This window comes from Penicillium nucicola, assembly GCF_028828085.1.
Source record: "Penicillium nucicola strain IBT 29836 chromosome Unknown utg000005l, whole genome shotgun sequence".
NCBI lineage: Eukaryota > Fungi > Ascomycota > Eurotiomycetes > Eurotiales > Aspergillaceae > Penicillium > Penicillium nucicola.
In genome coordinates, this window is record NW_026643129.1 from 260,961 (window position 1) to 278,574 (window position 17,614).

General features: G+C 47.9%; 7 protein-coding genes across 7 annotated transcripts; 4 read left to right on the top strand and 3 right to left on the bottom strand.

Annotated features, from left to right (window-relative positions):
- Positions 1 to 169: 169 nt before the first annotated feature.
- Positions 170 to 1,251, bottom strand: N7511_005177 (uncharacterized protein; the record flags this gene model as incomplete). Its single annotated transcript, XM_057127554.1, has 2 exons — positions 170 to 452; positions 536 to 1,251. The coding sequence occupies 2 exons, from the start codon at positions 1,249 to 1,251 to the stop codon at positions 170 to 172; spliced, it is 999 nt and encodes a 332-aa protein (XP_056984071.1).
- A 631-nt stretch (positions 1,252 to 1,882) lies between these two features.
- N7511_005178 (cytochrome P450) lies at positions 1,883 to 3,718 on the top strand (the record flags this gene model as incomplete). The annotated part of the gene is made up of 4 exons (XM_057127555.1): positions 1,883 to 2,080; positions 2,133 to 2,578; positions 2,660 to 3,044; positions 3,104 to 3,718. 4 exons carry the CDS (start codon positions 1,883 to 1,885, stop codon positions 3,716 to 3,718), a joined length of 1,644 nt encoding a protein of 547 aa, XP_056984072.1.
- Positions 3,719 to 3,879: 161 nt separating this feature from the next.
- On the bottom strand, positions 3,880 to 5,578 carry N7511_005179 (uncharacterized protein; the record flags this gene model as incomplete). Its single annotated transcript, XM_057127556.1, has 4 exons — positions 3,880 to 4,003; positions 4,053 to 4,729; positions 4,793 to 5,287; positions 5,360 to 5,578. 4 exons carry the CDS (start codon positions 5,576 to 5,578, stop codon positions 3,880 to 3,882), a joined length of 1,515 nt encoding a protein of 504 aa, XP_056984073.1.
- A 3,251-nt stretch (positions 5,579 to 8,829) lies between these two features.
- On the top strand, positions 8,830 to 9,827 carry N7511_005180 (uncharacterized protein; the record flags this gene model as incomplete). The annotated part of the gene is made up of 4 exons (XM_057127557.1): positions 8,830 to 8,934; positions 9,425 to 9,451; positions 9,575 to 9,601; positions 9,804 to 9,827. The coding sequence occupies 4 exons, from the start codon at positions 8,830 to 8,832 to the stop codon at positions 9,825 to 9,827; spliced, it is 183 nt and encodes a 60-aa protein (XP_056984074.1).
- Positions 9,828 to 10,667: 840 nt separating this feature from the next.
- Positions 10,668 to 11,711, bottom strand: N7511_005181 (alpha/beta hydrolase; the record flags this gene model as incomplete). Its single annotated transcript, XM_057127558.1, has 1 exon — positions 10,668 to 11,711. The coding sequence occupies one exon, from the start codon at positions 11,709 to 11,711 to the stop codon at positions 10,668 to 10,670; it is 1,044 nt and encodes a 347-aa protein (XP_056984075.1).
- A 917-nt stretch (positions 11,712 to 12,628) lies between these two features.
- N7511_005182 (bZIP transcription factor) lies at positions 12,629 to 13,573 on the top strand (the record flags this gene model as incomplete). Its single annotated transcript, XM_057127559.1, has 2 exons — positions 12,629 to 12,791; positions 12,846 to 13,573. The coding sequence occupies 2 exons, from the start codon at positions 12,629 to 12,631 to the stop codon at positions 13,571 to 13,573; spliced, it is 891 nt and encodes a 296-aa protein (XP_056984076.1).
- A 416-nt stretch (positions 13,574 to 13,989) lies between these two features.
- On the top strand, positions 13,990 to 17,556 carry N7511_005183 (putative short chain dehydrogenase/reductase; the record flags this gene model as incomplete). Its single annotated transcript, XM_057127560.1, has 9 exons — positions 13,990 to 14,080; positions 14,136 to 14,184; positions 14,241 to 14,305; positions 14,350 to 14,794; positions 14,849 to 15,111; positions 15,540 to 15,635; positions 15,811 to 16,351; positions 16,469 to 17,112; positions 17,162 to 17,556. 9 exons carry the CDS (start codon positions 13,990 to 13,992, stop codon positions 17,554 to 17,556), a joined length of 2,589 nt encoding a protein of 862 aa, XP_056984077.1.
- Between the last annotated feature and the right edge of the window lie 58 nt (positions 17,557 to 17,614).

Consider the following 17,614-nt stretch of genomic DNA (forward strand, 5'->3'; position numbering starts at 1 on the left):
GTTGTGCTGTGTCAGACGTATATAAGTTGAAATGATTGATTCAAGACCCAGACATACTGTAGGCAGTTCAAGAATTATACTGACATGAAGAATCAGGAGTGGGCAAAATCACTATGTGCATATAGGTATCGTTCTATTTACATTTAGACAAGGGAATTATACTAAAATCTTACTTGGCATCCTTCTCAGCCTGCTGCGCAGCACGCATCTTCTTCAAAGCACCTGATGCGAATGCGCGCACTCCCTCCTGCATCCAAGTAGGCATGGCGCGTACCAGCGAAGCCACAGACTGACTACTGGGCAAGATCACCTGTCCACTGCGCTGCTCCAGGATCTGCTTACAGATCGCAGCAGAGACCACCTGGGGGGTCATAATCGGCTGCTTGAAATGGCGCTCGTTGTCGGTCAGGATCTTAATCATAGGGGTGCGAACCCACATCGGATGAATGACACTGCGAGATCAGCGGATATTCAATTCAATTTCACTTCATTCTGTTCTCTGGAGGAAGGGAGGAAGGGGAGATCTGAAACTCACCTCGTGCGCACATTGGGCGCATTATACCAGTACCGCAACTCCTGGCGCAAGCCCTCGTGGAAAGCAAGGGCGCTCGCCTTAGAGCAACAATAATCCACCATCTCACCGAGAGCGACAAAGCTAGCCATGCTGGCAATGGTCACGACGTGGCCGTGGTTCGTCTTGATCATGGCCGGCAGGAACTCCTTCACCATCAGGAAATGGGAAAGAGTGTTGACCTCGAAGGTCTGGCGGATCTTGGCCTCGGGCTCTTCCAGAATCGTGCCATCGTGTCCGACGCCCGCGTTGTTGATGAGGACTGTGGGCTCGCCGTGCTCCTTCCGGATCATCGCCGCGACAGCTGCGATATCCGCCGAGGAAGTGATATTCGCCTTGTAGAAGGCGACATTCGCCGGTAATGGGAATTCTGGCGCATTGATATCGAGAATGATCACGCGCACCCCGGTGGCCGACAGATCCTCCATGACCTGCTTGCCAATTCCACTACATCCGCCCGTGAGGAGGATGAGTTCGCGCGACGACTCCCATTTCGCGTTGGTTGTCCAGTTCTGTAATGTCCACTTGGAGAAGAAGCGGTTGACGGAGCGAGTCAGGCTCAGCGCGACGATGAGCGCGGCTGCTTTCTGCGCGACACTATTTCCCAGGATATTTTGCGCTGGCTCGGGGAGCGCCGCAATGGCTGTTTGGGTATATTGCTGAATGAGATCGAGAGACATGATGTGCAGAGAAAGGAGTGAAGTGATGTCGTTCACTAATTTTATGGTTTTAGCTGTTTTGGCCTGGGAATAGCTCCATCTTAGCGTGACGCTTTTAATCACTTTGGACGGGAATACCTCGGTTTCACGCGTTGATCTTTGCCCATTGGGAAACCAATGCGAGGGCTTTCTGCTCTCCACGTTGATCGGCCGATCTTCACGCGGTTTTCCTTTTTCCTCGAAGTTTAGGGTTCGCTCTTCACATGTTTTCCCCGCATTCACAGACTCTGGCGACTTTGTTCGTTAAGCGATGTGATCGACAGGGATGTGCTGTGCATGTGTGTGCTCTCGGGATGAAGTCATAACCCCTTAACCATGCAATCATGGTTCAATATAGCCCTACTGGAGCCAATTCTATTCGATCGCCTACTACTGACAGTACAGTAAGTACAGTAACAGGCTACAGCCATTACAACTCTCATCTCATATGAACCATCAACACTCTAGCCGAGGTCGCAGTGGTTCCCCCAACGAGATGTCGATCTTGTGGAGTCATGACATGCCGAATGGGTCTAAATATCATCTCCTCCACTGGAGTTTGCGTCTTGACACTCCGTTCATAGTCTCTTCTCTGAACCTGTGAATTGCAAATATGAGCGATACTATACCAGCCTTGGCGGCCTTGACTCTCGTGGAAGCCTACTTCCTACAGCGCACTGTCTTTGTAGAGGAGACATTCCAGACAGTATGTCTGGGTGCATTAGGGGTAAATTTTCTAATGAGAGCCCTCTACGGGATCATCATATGGCCGTTCTTCCTGAACCCGCTGCGCCATTTACCCAGAGTGCCGGTGAGTACTATATAACTTCCATCACTACACTGCACTACTAACGCCCCGTCAGGGCTTAATGAACCATGCCTCGATCATCTTCGACTCGCCAAGAGGCCGCATGCCTCTGCACTGGATGAAGACCATCCCGAATGAAGGCCTCATCCACATGCGCGACATGATCTGCAAGAGCTACGTGATCGCAACCAACCATCAGGCCCTGTTAGACATCATGAGCACAAACACCTACGACTTCGAGAAGCCGTGGCGATTCCGGAACTTTCTCGCTCGCATCATCGGCTTTGGAATGATTCTGTCCGAGGGCGCGGCGCATAAGAAGCAGCGGAAAGCGCTCACGCCTGCCTTTAACATCAAGAACATCCGCTCTATGTATTCACTGATGTGGGAGAAGACGGGGCAGTTCTTGGATGAGATGGAGAAGGAGTTGATTCATCATCCGATGGAGGGTACGAATGCCGAGGAGAAGATTGGCAAGTTGGAAGTTGGGGAATGGGCGAGGTATGTTTGTTCGAGCGGGCTCTAGCTTTATGATTTACCGTATAGTTCACTTTTGTATATATATATGCTAACACTATCTAGTCGTCTGACACTCGACATCATTGGACCTGCCGCTATGGGCAGAGACTTCTGCTCACTGCAGGACAAGGATAACCGCGTCGCGGAGAGTTTCCTCAATATTCTCGAACCCACCACAGAGAAGATGGCCTTCCTAGCCATGAACTTCACCTTGCCGCAATGGATAGCCCAACGTGTGCCCTGGCGCATGAACGATGTCATCACCAACGAGACGAACTTCCTCCGAAATCTCTGCAACGACATAGTGCGCGAGAAACGCCAGACCCTAGCCGCGTCCAAGGCTTCGGCCAAGGACCTCGAGGCCGACATCCTGGGCACAATGATGCTTGGAGGAGATTTCTCAGACACCGAGCTAGTCGATCAGATGTTGACATTCCTAGCCGCAGGCGTATGTCCCATACCACTTTCTCCAGTCCACAAGCAAAACACTCTACTAACAACTCCCAGCATGAAACAACAGCCAGCGCTCTCACCTGGGCCTGCTACCTCCTAACCCTCCATCCAGAATATCAAACCCGACTCCGCGCTGAAATCCGCACCCGGATTCCCTCCGGCGCAAGCCCAATAACCTACCAAGACCTGGAATCCCTCCCCCTCCTCAACGGCGTCTGCCAAGAAGTACTCCGTCTGTATCCAACCGTGCCAGCCACAATCCGCGAATCGATCCGGGATACCGTCGTCGCCGGTAAGCACGTACCAAAGGGGACGAGGGTGATTCTCTGTCCGTATGCTATCAACCGATCACCGCTATTCTGGGGTGATAACGGGGATGAGTTTATTCCGGAGCGATGGATTGATACAGATAAGAATGGTAACCAGGTGCCGAATAATAATGGAGGGGCGTCGACGAATTTCGCGCAGATTACCTTTTTGCATGGCCAGCGGGCTTGTATTGGGAAGGACTTTGCGCGGGCGGAGTTGAGGTGTGCGGTTGCTGGCGTTGTGGGTAGGTTTTGGTTTGAGATGCAGGATCCGAAGCAGGAGATTCATATTGCTGGTGCTGTTACTACGAAGCCGGTTGAGGGTATGCATTTGAGGATGCAGAGGGTTGATGAGTGGTGATTTGGGTTGGTGGTGGTCTTTTTGTTTATGTGATATGATGTTATGATGTTTCTTTTCTTTTCTTGGAGGACTGATCTGGATTTTTAGTATGAAGTAAATGTGAATAGTGTATTATTTATCAATTATCTGGTCCAATATTTGATCCAGTATACGTTCTGTGACTATCGCCATGTAGCACCTCGCCATTGAACCAAGATGGTGGGAATGATACTGACAGCTACTATCAAAGCAATGATAATACCAGCACCACCAGCCCACCCAACGGTCGTGAACATCTGAGGGAACCTACACCAGTTAGCAAACGTCCATCCTTGATGTATGGTGAAGAACATACCAGAAAGGTCCAATGAATCCCCACATCTGACGAACAAAAGTAATGAAAACGCCCACACTCGCAGCATCCTCGCGATAACAATCGACAGCATAAGTAATGTCAATCGTAGTCACAATCTGATTTCCACCGGCCGCGATAGCAGCACCAATAATAGGAGTGATACTCCAAGTACTGCCCGCATCGCGCAGCTGGATGGTAAACACCACAATACCACAAATGGTCAACACATGACCAATATGACTGAGCCAGAGACGGTACTCAGGCGCAGGAGGCTCTCCAATCCGCTTCTGTCGCATCAACATCCACCTGTCGGAGATGAACCCGCCAATCTGTTCTCCAATCACAGACCCAATCACCAAACCCAAGAACTGGAGTCCAACCTGCTGCGTGTTGAAGCCGAACATCGCCGGGTACAGCTGCGGAATCTCAATTGTGAGCATGACACTACCCCAGAGGAAGATCATGGCGTATGCAGCAGCTGGAAGAACCACACATGGCTTGGCGAAGTAGCTCAAGGGCTGGAAGAAGTCCCAAATCCGCAGAGGAGTGTTATCAATACGGCCAAATTTGAAGAGACTCTCCTTGACCCGAGCCACATTCCGCGAGGCCTGTTCACCGCGGACGTATAGTGACTCCGAGCCAAGGAAGAGGTAGAGCATGAACTGGACTGCGTTGACCTGTAAGTTATATAATGTGTCAGCGATGCTCACCCTTTTCCCATCCTATCACGATAAACTCACAATAGCAAGAATATAATAAATCCACCGATATCCAACCCGCAAAGCAACAAAGCCCGTAATAAACGGCGCAGCAGGGACACCAATCGTGACCATCAATGTCCACGCCCCCATGCATCTCGCACGATCCTTCTTGAAGAAAGTCTCGGCGACAACCGCACTACCAATAGCCGCAGCCGGACTGATAAAGAAAGCAGTGATAGCACGACAGAGACCCATAGTCGCATAGGACGGACTCTTCGCACAACCAATATTCCCAACCAAACTGCAGACCAGCGAGATTAGGAAAATCGGCCGGCGACCGAACCGATTCGACAGTGGACGCCAGAAGAGCGGTGCGCCGCCCAGCACGGCAATGAACAGAGAGACCAAGTAGCTGGTGCGTTGCATGCTGACCTCTAGGTCCTCGGAGATGTTTTCGAAGGCAGATTGGATGGACGCTGCGGTGAAGGTGGCCATCATGGCGTGGAAGGCGACGAGCGTGAGGTTGATGTTTTTCTACAAGGTAGCAGCCATGTGTCAGAATGGTGTTTGTCATTGTTTATGTTGGAATGAATGGAATATTCTTACCCTCCATCGAGGCCAGTTGTACGGGTCCGCATCACTCATGTCAGGGATGGGATCAAGATCCAAAGTGCCATGTCGGGCGAGGAGATACTGTCGATGCTCCTCAGACAGATGAGCAACCCTGTCTTCAATATAGAAGTCGGACTGCTTGCCCGCTTCTGTTCCCTGGGGACTGGGATCAGCCCCTTCGACATGCATATGATGGTTATCAGTCTTCTCCATTGCGAGTGCGAATAACGTATAGCCAACCAGAACCCAAGAAAGAGAATCTCAGAAAGGGCCGTGAGGGAAGAAAGCGATCTCACTCAAGCCCTGGCTCTTTATATACGCTACCCCCTAGTCTCGCGGACTCACCGCGGACAGACCAGCTCTATGCATCGCCTTCCCCGTACTCCATCTTTCCGGGGATCTGGGGGTGGGGACGAGACGTGGACTCATCTCCACCCCCAGACTAGAGCCAGGGATGGACCAGCGATTGAAAGCCAAGATTGCATCAGGATGCGTTCTCAGTGGTTGGTTTTCTTAAGTCCGACGTTGATATGAGCTGGCGGGTATAGTCTCATCCGCACCAGTCAAGGTGTGTGTTTGAGAGTGTGGGGTGTGGAGAGAGTCGAGAATTGGATTAACTGGATGGAGAAATGGGTCAAGATCTGTCAGTGGTGACAGCTTGACTTGCAAGTTTGTCTTCAGTCTTCTTGATTTAGTGGTACTGTGATGCGGTGATGGAAGAATACCCTCGTAACTTCCCCGAGGTCTTCTCTCTGACGGATAACTTATACTCGACACGTAATGCTTATTCCGTCTTGGCTGGCTGGGCAAGGCTATTTCCGCAGTGGCTTTTTTGAATAATAAACGAGATCCCCACGTTTCTTGGCTTGTTGCTTAGGGCTCGGACGATGGCGTTTGTCAAAGCTCCGTATGGCCGAGCTCGGGCGAATGTGTTATCACCGGGGGGGCTGAATGCTATTCATCGTATATTTGAAGAGCTTCTTAGGATTATAATATATGGCAAGAACGTGTTCTAATGTGTGGTTATCGGTGGGCTTTTCGCGAACCCCTAAAAGAGTCGGCCACTGGCTCCGGGCGCAACCATATGTTCCCGTCAAAGAATACGTGGGCAGTTACAAAGAACTTGTTATTGCTCCGATGGTATCATCTTCAACTCATTAAACAGCCCATTTCCTCGCACTAGCTTTGAGCAGTAGTATCATCATTTGATTGCTAGCCAGTGAAGTAAAGATGTGGATAAGCTGGGACTGGATTCGGTATACTCGAGAACATATAGGCGATTGGATCGGTTTATCCTGCAATGTTTGAATCAACATTTGCTCCCAGGAATGGGTTTCAAGAGCGCGATTAACCGACATTGCTATATACTTTTTCTAAATCTCATGTGAACTATGTCTTCGCAGTATTTCGAAAATACTGTAGGTCTTTGCGTATGTTTTCTGTGTTTTGGTCTTAGTTGGCTTTCTGTCATGCTTATCAAAACGAGGACCAGCTGATGAACTCGAATTGATCAATGGTATGCTGATCATTCTCTGTACGAGTGTGAAACCCCCAAGACAGGGTTGGTATATATATAGGATGTTCTTTATGGATAATGGAGTATGAATCTACAGACGCGCTCGAAATCAGATCCACCACTTCACTCTCTGTAGTTATTCGTCGAACTCTATCTTGTAACTTATATCGCCAGACCTATCACGGTTACTGTACACTACCCCTGACCCCCAATTTCGGCATTATTTTAGTACAGTAATAAACAATCGCATAAAAACAGCTCGTTTCGAGCATCGGAGGGGTCACGCTTGGTCGTCGGCCCACGCGAGTTGGGGGTGCTCTGATATTTCCGAACCGGCGAAGGTTGTTGCTGATATTGATGATGGAACGCTCACTACATTTGGCGGCTTCCGTCATCTGCGAGGTAGTCAGTGATTTGGCAAGGATTATATCACGGATCATTGCTAGTTTTGAGGGAGGCAGTCTCGGCGCCATTTTTTAAGGGTGGTGGAAGATTCAAGGTGGTAGAGAGTGCCTGAAAGAGCGATAGTGGGAGGACTTCGATGCATCATTAGCAGCAGATTCTTTCTGTGCTGGGTTTTTCATGATTCTACTCAGTGATCAGATTGAAATGGGTTTACTCGAGCTGGGGGACGCTGGGGTATTAGGAAATGCACGTGACATAGGGTTGTCGTGCCTCCTGGGAGCTTGACTACAGTACTTTCTGGCCTATCTGAAAGTTGCGGGCCTTCATGTAGTGCCGATCACAGTGACCAACACACCAGGGCTCATGCATAATACACCATGCTGTACTGTAAAGCCGCCGATGTAAGCCTAACTGAATAGGATGGGCCTGTTGCCAACATTTACGATTGATTGTGAGATCGGGGAAAGGCTATGTATTCTTTTTATTTGGGCTCGGCTCGGGCCGATCCCAACTCATTTGTCCCATGTCCCACGGAGCCTAAGCCTCGCACTAATCACGATGTAAGAGTCAAACAACTCTCACGTAATTGTGGAGCATTGTGTATATAAGTTTTACAGAGTCTCAAAGTGCGACCGTCCATCCAAGATGCGTACAGCAGATACGGGATGCGAGGCCCTTTCGGTTCAGCCGCCGGGCGTTAATAAAATGTGTGTGTATGTATGTATCACAAAGCTCAAGCACATTAGACCTGTATGAACGCCTGCAAGCAGTGGGAACTAATACGTCATCAAAGTGCCTATGCCCAATGCCCCTATTCACCACCAACAGCAATCGGCGGACAGAGTTGAGGTCTAATCAATATTGTTGCTGTGTTGTCGTGCCACGAGGCGTATATATATCTGTGAACTCCGTAGGACAACCCATACCCCTAGAATATGTTAAAAGGGCTACGATGCAAGTAGGAATGACGACTGGTACGACCGTACAATATAGATAATCTAACAATAGATTACCGAGGTGTTTAAGTCTGGAGATTCTCATTTGTGTGAGAATCTCCTTATATACCAGAAAACTCTGCCTTAAGCTAGTCCTGATTAGATTTCCCAGGTGATGAATCACTGCGGTTGCCGTCATGGCTCATTCATGGCATAAACCATGGCCGGCCACCATAAATCTCAACAGAATAAATTATAAGTGATTGGGGTAGGTGTAAGTCTGGCTAGTATATCCAAGGATATTTATGCCCGAGCTATGTACAGTAGAGTTGGTCTATTTGAGTATTGCAGATTTGGTGCTTTGGCGTAGCTGCAGCGTCGCACAAATATGTAGATATTGATCAAACCAAAACAAAGAAGGCATCGATCTACGCCGCTAATATTTTTTGCCCCATACTTTGTTCAGCCGTACTATACATGTGACTAGGGTGATCATCTTGGTATATAAGGAAGTCTTCGGTTATTCTTTGATTTCCTTTACTGTAATCTTCAATATTGTTTTCTAACACTATTTTAAAAGCCAATTTACGAAGACAACGATTGCCAACATGAAGTTCTTGAATATTCTCTCTATGGCCGTGTTTGCCGCTTTTGCGGTAGCAGCACCCTTACAAGCCAATACTCGAGGTGTAGAACAAGTCGAAAAAAGACAAGTAAGTGTTTGACCCCTCTGTTGCAGAGATGCCTTTTGAGTATATAGCTGATAGAGATGGAACATGAAAAGCTTGTAAGTGTTTGACTCCTTCTATTCATGATATGACTTGGATATATGATTAACGGAGATGGAACGTGGGTAGGATGTAAGTGCTTGACTCCTGTGCTGGAGAGATGACTTTCGATTACATGGCTAATTGATATGGGACGTGGAAAGCTAGTAAGTGCATGATACCTCTGTTGGCGAGATGATTTTTGAGAATAAAGCTAACGGATATGGGATATGGAAAGAGTGTAAGTGCTTGACCTATCTGTTGGGGAGATGACCTTGGAGTATATAGCTAACGGAGATGCGACGTGGAAAGCTTGTAAGTGCTTGACTCCTTTGTTGGAGAGATGACTTTTGAGTATACAGCTGACGAAGATGGAACGTGGGTAGGAAGTAAGTACTTGACCTCTCTGTTGGAGAAATGACTTTGGATTTTATAGCTAACGGCCATGGGATGTGGAAAGAGTGTAAGTACTTGACCTCTCTGTTTTGGAGAGATGACTTTTGAGTATACAGCTGACGGAGATGCAACGCGGGTAGGATGTAAGTGCTTCACCCCTGTGCCGGAAAGATGATTCTGGAGTATATAGCTTACGGGTATGGGACGTGGAAAGATTGTAAGTGCTTGACTCCTTTGTTGGAGAGATGACTTTTGAGTATACAGCTGACGAAGATGCAACGTGGGTAGGAAGTAAGTACTTGACCCCTCTGTTGAAGAGATGACCTTGAAGTATATAGCTAACGGAGATTGGACATGGAAAGATTGTAAGTGCTTCATAGCTCTGTTAGAGAAATTACTTTTGAGTATACAGCTGACAGAGATGGAACGTGGAAAGCTTGTAAGTGTTTGACTCCTTCTATTGGTGACATAACTTGGATATCTATTGACATCAAGGAAACCTAGTAAACGATTCCTTATGTGGCATATATGTGTTACTGGAGTATTGGAGAAAACTTTACCGATGAAGAACCTCTGAATCATGCTCCGGTTGCCGCCAAGCTGATATATTTATTTATAACCATACCCAAATGACCCAGGGCTCTCCAAATGGAACAAGTCGTGGGGTTTTGGAGCTCTATAGGAGTTTCTATAAGTCTTGGTTAAGGTTTTCCCTAACTAGTTAGGTTTCCCTTCATCGTTATGCGAATGCAAAGGCTTCTTCCATATAATGGAACTATAGTGACTATCAATCTCCCAGTTTTAAATCATAAAACTTGTAGACATGTAACTTAAGTAATCTAAGGTTACATAGCCTTTTATGACCATGAAAATATACTAGCCAAGAGGCATTTAGGAATACAGTTTGAGATTCAAGTGAAGAGAACAAAAAGGTGAAACTGATTTCGGTTCGGTGTCCCTTTGTTGACATTCCCTCGGGAGTGACTGAAATAAGCCACTCAGTATGTATTACATGAGCTTCTAGAAAATAAAAGTCTGTATGTCGATAGGCATTTCATAGGTAGGAATTTCAACCAACTTATGTATTTCAGCGAAATCCGAATACTGAAAACTAATCGTACATCAATGAAAGATCCAAGATATCAGCCAGCATAGCCCTTTGAATCAACTAGCCAGACCGACCACCTTTATATTCTAATCCCGTATACATTCAATTCCAACACTGGATATGAAGACCCGAACACAATGACTGACCTCTCGACGCACCATGTTATATGAATAATTTAGACGAGGTTCGTCTGGAAAAAGTGGGTAAGCTTGTCGAATGGAATAAGCTCAGTGCGATCGTAGAGATCAACATGGCCAGCTCCGGAAACCCAGAAAAGCTCCTTCGGCTCACCAGCCTTCGCATAGGCGTCCTTGCTAAACTCACGTGAGTGAGCCTGGTCACCAGAGATGAACAGCATCGGACGGGGCGAGATCGTGTCGATATCATTGAATGGGTAGAAGTTCATAAACTGCGTGAAACTCGCGAGAGTAGGGTGTGTTGTCAGCTCTGCGGTTGTATCCCGGGGCGTGAACTCGCCACGGTAAGTGCGATAGTAGTCGAAGAATTCACGTCCAACAGCTGTTGTGTTTGCAGTAAGCTGATTCGGGGTTCCACTGGTGTACTGGACCTCGCCACCCTCGTCCTCGATCCAACGCTGGTTTGCAGCCTCGGAGATCACTTGTTTGCGCTGCTCGACATTCTGCGAGTTTTCGAGCCCATGCCGGGCAAGAGCACCCATGTTGTACATGCTGGCGGTGGCGATGGCTTTGATGCGTGGGTCGAGTTTTGCGGCGCTGATCATGAATGAGCCACTGCCACAGATTCCGAGACCGCCAATCCGCGAGCGGTCCACTGTTGTGAGGTTCTGTACGCCGAGGTAGTCAACCGCACTGCTAAACGCATCTGCATAAAGTTCGGCGGAAACTGCGTTGCGTGGCTCTCCCTCGCTGCCTCCCCAGAATGGAAGGTCAAGAGAAATTGTGACAAAGCCTTGCTCGGCTAGCTTTTGCGCGTACAGGTTCGCACTTTGCTCTTTCACTGCACCCATGGGGTGACCAACGACGATAGCCGGCATATCGGCACTGCGGTTGATGTTGTTGGGCATAAATAGGTTACCGGCGACGTTTGTCTGGTATTGACTTGGAAAGGTTATCGCATGAACGGTCAGGTTGTCACTGCGGTAGAAATTGTCGGCCCCAAAAGACATATTCTGTGCCATTGCGGAGATTGCGTTGCCAATGATCATGGTGCCGAGGGCGTTTCCGTTGCTTATCTTCATTTTTTCGTCGATTGATAGTTAACTCTAGAGGGAGATTGTAGTGAGAACTTTGAGAATGAGGGGACGCAACTTTGCGAGCGATCGACTACTGCTTTATACTTGGCGCTGGAGTGATTTTGCACTGCCTTCTGTGTCACTTCTGTCAGCGACTACGCGTCACTGATATCGCTAAATTTGAAGTCTTGCTTGGCGCATTTTACATGTCGTCAACGGCTTTACGCTCCCAATCTTCATGCAAGGTTTTGCGCTAATGTCAGGTGCTGACGCTTTAACCTTGTTTCTGCAGCTTATGTCTCCACTGTAATCATTGAAGATATTCATTGTCTGACAGACATTGCCCAATGAGGATGAGTATATTGAGGATTAAACCCGTGGACAAAGCCGGTCGAGTGGTCGAACGCCGACTTCGACAATAAGTGCTAGTAGCTAATAGGTTAGTCCGTCTACGGCGGAGGTATACGCGAACTACTAAAGCATGTAACAAGAAGTTCCATCTAATCATAAAGGCACTGTCTAAAGTGTACAGGCATAGAGTCTAATAGGTGAAGATGGCCTTGCTAATGGACAAATAACCATGCTGCAATATACGAGAGAGGCCGCACCTTTCTAAAATTTCCAAGCAAGGAGAGGATTCGAAAGAAGGGAATAATCAACATCGAGACCTGATGAATGCGTACAGCACAAGGCCAAGACTCGAACCATGGTCGAGGATAAGCAACTTGCATTAGCGCAGACTTCGATCTCCACTTTACCTCCACCTTTAAATCTCCACCAATCAGACTAGTTACCCGGCCCCAAAACCAAACAACACCCAATGAACTGAAAATTCTAGAATTGGAGGTGAAGATCATTGTCAGCATACCTTTGCCACTACGTACGGTATCTCTATCTCTAGAACTCAGCCGACTCATACATGAATGATCGCCGTGATGGAGAAAGAGACTCCAGAATCAAGGGTCATTGCGCTAGCAACGATGCCCCAACGCGCAGGCGCTCGATGTGCCGAGGATGATTGGACGGGGGTCATTGACCGGAAGGAACGCAGGAAATTGCAGAACCGGCTGAGCCAGCGACGTTATAGTGTGTATAGCAACTGCTGATACATTGATGTGGTCTGAATGCTGACCTCCCCAGGGTTGAAGCAGCGTGATACAACAAGTTCATATGCCGCGGCGCCTATATCCGCCACGACAGCCCTAGTCAGATCCGCATCCACCGTGTCTTCGCCTTTCTTCATAAATGCAAGTGATACAGGGCTCGAGAACACATTCCAATGCGCCAATGCGCCACCTCATGCACTTCACTTCCGGCAATGGGTTGAGACGACGGCTTACCACAATTATTTACATGGCAGTCCCAAAACAGACCAACTCATTAGTCTCAGTCGAGTCAACGTTCACCGCGCCATCAACGAGAATATTGCTGCAATAGGTATGACCACAGATTGGATGAAAAGCGATGATTCCATTTCTATATTCAATCTCGCCCAGCCGGGTTTCACAGTAGAGGGAATACCACCTGCTCTACAGCCGACTGCTGTCCAAACCAATATACCGCACCATCCCTGGCTGGACTTCTTTCCATTCCAAGGTATACGCGACCGTCTTATTCTGGCGGGTGATTCGTTTGATGATGACGACTTGTGTCATGATCTGATGGCGTTCTGGGATACGCGAAATACGGCCGCAACATTGCTTGTATGGGGAAATTCATGGGAGCCGAAGAATTGGGAGGTTACGGAGAATTTTGCACGGAAATGGAAATGGTTGCTTCTTGACTCCCCGGGGCTATTGGCTTCAACTAATGTTTGGAGGAAGTCGAGAGCTGAGCCCCCTCTGAACTGGAGGGAGATTTTGCGATAACTGGAGCTTTGTTTCTGTCTGAAATACTCTCATGTTTCCTTGGCTACTTATCATACTACTATTGTAAAACAAAGCTTTCCTTATACATTGTGGGACTCAGTTGACGGCTTACTACTGGCGACCCTATCTCCAGGGCTGTCAGCTTTTTCTTCTTCATTGGCAGTACTGTATGACATGAGACCCATAACACGTCTAGCGCCCCAAAAACAGTCTCATGTTAATATTTGCTGACTGATAATCTGGTTCAAGTGATGATCCATGGGTGACGGGTAAGCAACCTGCATTAGCGTCATATTGACGGACTCTGCGGTTCGACAAAAATAACTTATATAAGTCGCAATACTTTCTATTCTACCTACAAACATAAGGAAACTCTCATTTCTTATTGCCAAGATAGATATATACCAAATTTGGAAATGGCCAGCTACACGCCCACTGGTCAGGTGAATTGCGACGTTGACTTTGACTATTCAAAGTTGAAAGAAAATACAGCTATTATCACCGGCGGTAAGCCTTTTCATATCCTTCAACCACAATCCAGACCTACCTAACTACGAAACAGGTGCAAATGGACTGGGTGAAGCCTACGTTCGCGCCCTCATTAGTGCAGGGTCCGCATCCCCAAGCGAATTCCAAAGCGAGGATTTATAGCTTACATGCTCAACAGGGCTCTTGTGTGCATCGGTGATCTTGACATCAAAGGGGAAAAAAACTCGAAGCAGAGTTTGCAGGGTATGCCTCAAAAGAACAGCATATGGGTTTACACTGACATGCAGAAAGTGTGAAATTCGTTGAATGTGACGCTTCGAAATGGGAAGACCAAGTCCGACTATTTCAAGAAGCCGTTTCGTTTTCCCCGAATGGGAAGATTTCCTACGTCGTCGCCAATTGTGGCATTCACCAAAACGATCAAGTCTTCTCGTATGCTGGTGACGGTAACGAACCGGAGAGGCCCGACTTGAAAACCATTGACGTTAACCTTGTCGGGACGCTCTACACGGTCAAATTGGCATCTCATCATTTCATCAAGCAGAATGGACAGGTGTCATCTTCATCTCAAGAAGACACATGCTTGATCCTCATCGGATCTGGAGCGGCCTTTTTAGATTGTCCGCGTGCTCCTCAGTACTGTGCCTCCAAGTGGGCCATGCGAGGGATTATGCATTCTTTGCGACGAACTGCTGTCTATTACGGCAGCCGAGTGAATGTTATCTCACCATGGTCAGTTTCCCATCATTCGAAACAGACAAAACAAACGCAACTAATACCAGACAGGTATGTGAAGACGAAAATTCTATCCGAAGAGGCATTTGCGCATGTTGCTGGTGTCGGGGTAGAATTTGCGGAAGCAACCGACGCAGGAGATTGTTTATTGCGAATTTTGAGCGACCGCACAGTAAACGGCCGTTCATTCTTCATCTGTCCAAGGCGATGGGCCCCTCGAGGCTACATGGACCTCGACTTGGAGGATTACACTGGCAACTCCCTCCTCCAGGAAATTCAAGCTGACCAGGTAAAATCTGCCCCTTCAGAGCTTGGTCTGTTTGTATAGGTCTTTAATTTACCTTTTTGTTCTGGATTGTATCACACCCATGGTGTGTTTCCGCTCGGTCATCTAATGAGGTATTCATTCACTGTCGCATTGGTCTGTATCAACCCACATGGTGTGATTTCGAGCTGCCTAGCACAGACTGTAGATAATCATTCTACTTTTTCTTCAACCTCTGCCATCTTTAAACTTCTCTGAACCCCTATCGAACAGGAAGGAGGATGATTATGTACGAATCTTGACCACTACTTACGAGAACTAGAAATATGTTAACCTAAATCTTACAATGTGATCATTCTCACATGCCCTGGAACGGGGATATTCAAACGGAATTTCTGAGATGGAGCGAGCATGGAGCTATGAGCTGTTGAATCTGATCAATTTAATACCAAAGTGGTTATCTGAACCACACATTAGTTTTCACAGAAAGGCATGATCCAACATCATGCAAGGAAGTGGTTTGGCATTGGCATTCCTCGGCGCCCATTGGTGGTGTCCGTGTTGAGGCAATGCGTACGAGATGGTATCGTTACAATGGGCCGCAGGAGGCTGCTAGGGACGCTGAATTCTGTATCACTGATGAACTTGCTAGAATAGTGTGATTTCTCGCCCTTCCGATTGAAACTAGTATCAAGAAGCCTATCCAGCGGCAGCCAAAATGTCTTTCTCTACAATCTCTCCTATCCAGAGCCTCCCAGCCACGAGCCCGATCAAAACGATAGAGACCGATTCTATTACATCTCAAGCTCAATATTCTTTCAAAGTTCCCCATACGCAGGCCGAAGGAAATGTTTTCAATCCGACGACCACACGATTGATACACGCGAATCCCAGATGACAATGGACACTGCTACTGGTATCAAGGACGCGACAGCTCCACCATGTGCACTCTGCAAAGTTATCGAACATATTGCTTACAATGTTACGACACAACCTACCACTGATGTCAACATTCGCGACGTCATCGACACAAATATCCGTCAATCTCACAGTCACTATCAAACATGCTCCCACGATATGGCTCACCAACTTGCCGACAGATATGGTGTTTTATATGTGACCGAAGAGGATTTCGGAGGACATTGGACCCGTCTCATGGATTATATCCTAAGATGGGCACTTTCCACCGACCATTGTTCTTTGATACAGTATGTCATTGAATACCAGGGAGATCTCATGGGCGATCAAACAAAGTACCGCATATTAGCCAGTGTGTCCTCACACAGCAGGTACCGTGTCACAGCCACAATGACTCGACTTGAGAACAACAGCTACAGTGTCCTAAGCTATGCCTTATTCTTTGCTGCGTAGTGTGGATGTCGTCGCTCGCTTTATCTGCTCTTGAGCAATGGCTTCAATGGAAATGCCTCGTTCAAAGGGGTTAGTGCTCTCTACGCTGCAACACTCCACAATCGCTTGGAGGCTGTAGAGATACTCCTCGCCTTCGGTGCCAATCCCAACACGAGGAATCGCCTTGAGTTAACATCGAAAGTATCGACCAGGAGTGATACCGGTGTATTGTATGAGACTCCACTTCAAAAAGCCGCTTCAGCGGGCAACCTCAAAATCGTCCACATACTTCTGAAGTCAAGTGCAGATGCAAAAGTTTCGCCAGTCAACGGAAGCGCATTGTACCTAGCGGCCAGAAATAGCCACCACAAGGTCTTCAATCGAATCATGCAGCACCAGACTGCTGCTGCTCGGAGGGCTCGTCAACCTTTATCAGATTTACTTCCCTACGACGCAGACAACGCACTCTATGCCGCTGCGGCACGTGGTCATAGCATAATTGTGAAGGCATTGATAGAAGCAGGCGTTAACGTCAATTATACATCAAAGCATGATTCTGGTCAATCTGCTCTCCATGCTGCAGTTTCTAAGAACCACATCATACTCGTGGAGATATTGCTTTCCGCAGATGCGGACCTGACTATAAAAGACACACGGAAGAACAGCCCTCAGAATAGCAGTGGACTGCTCACAGCACGCAGTAAGGAGTATGATAATGGCCACTGGAGCAGCTAGAATATGTCCCCAAGATGGCTCAGCTGCACTCCGCGCGGCAGTAGCAGAGGGCAGCCTGGAGCGGGTGAGAGAGCTGATTGCAGCAGGTGTGGATTTGAATAGTACACCTGGCCTGGAGACCTCCGGCGCTCTACACGAAGCTGCTGGAAGGGGTCACTTGGAGATGGTTGAAGTGCTTATAGATGCAGGAGTCAATGTTAATGGACCTCTCTTCGGTCCTGGTGATACTGCACTCCAGGCAGCTGTCCGGGGAGGACATGTTGAGGTCGTGGAAACGTTGATTGCTGCAGGAGCAGATGTTCACGCCCCACCTTTTGGGTTGGATAAGCAGACTGCACTCTATGCGGCAGTGTCAAGGGGTCATTCTGAGATAGTTGATATACTTTGGTTTGCAGGGGCCAGGAAATGAGTAGTGTCGGTCCGAATACCTTGTCGCAGGTTGCTCGCCAGGTCTTTCATGATGCTGG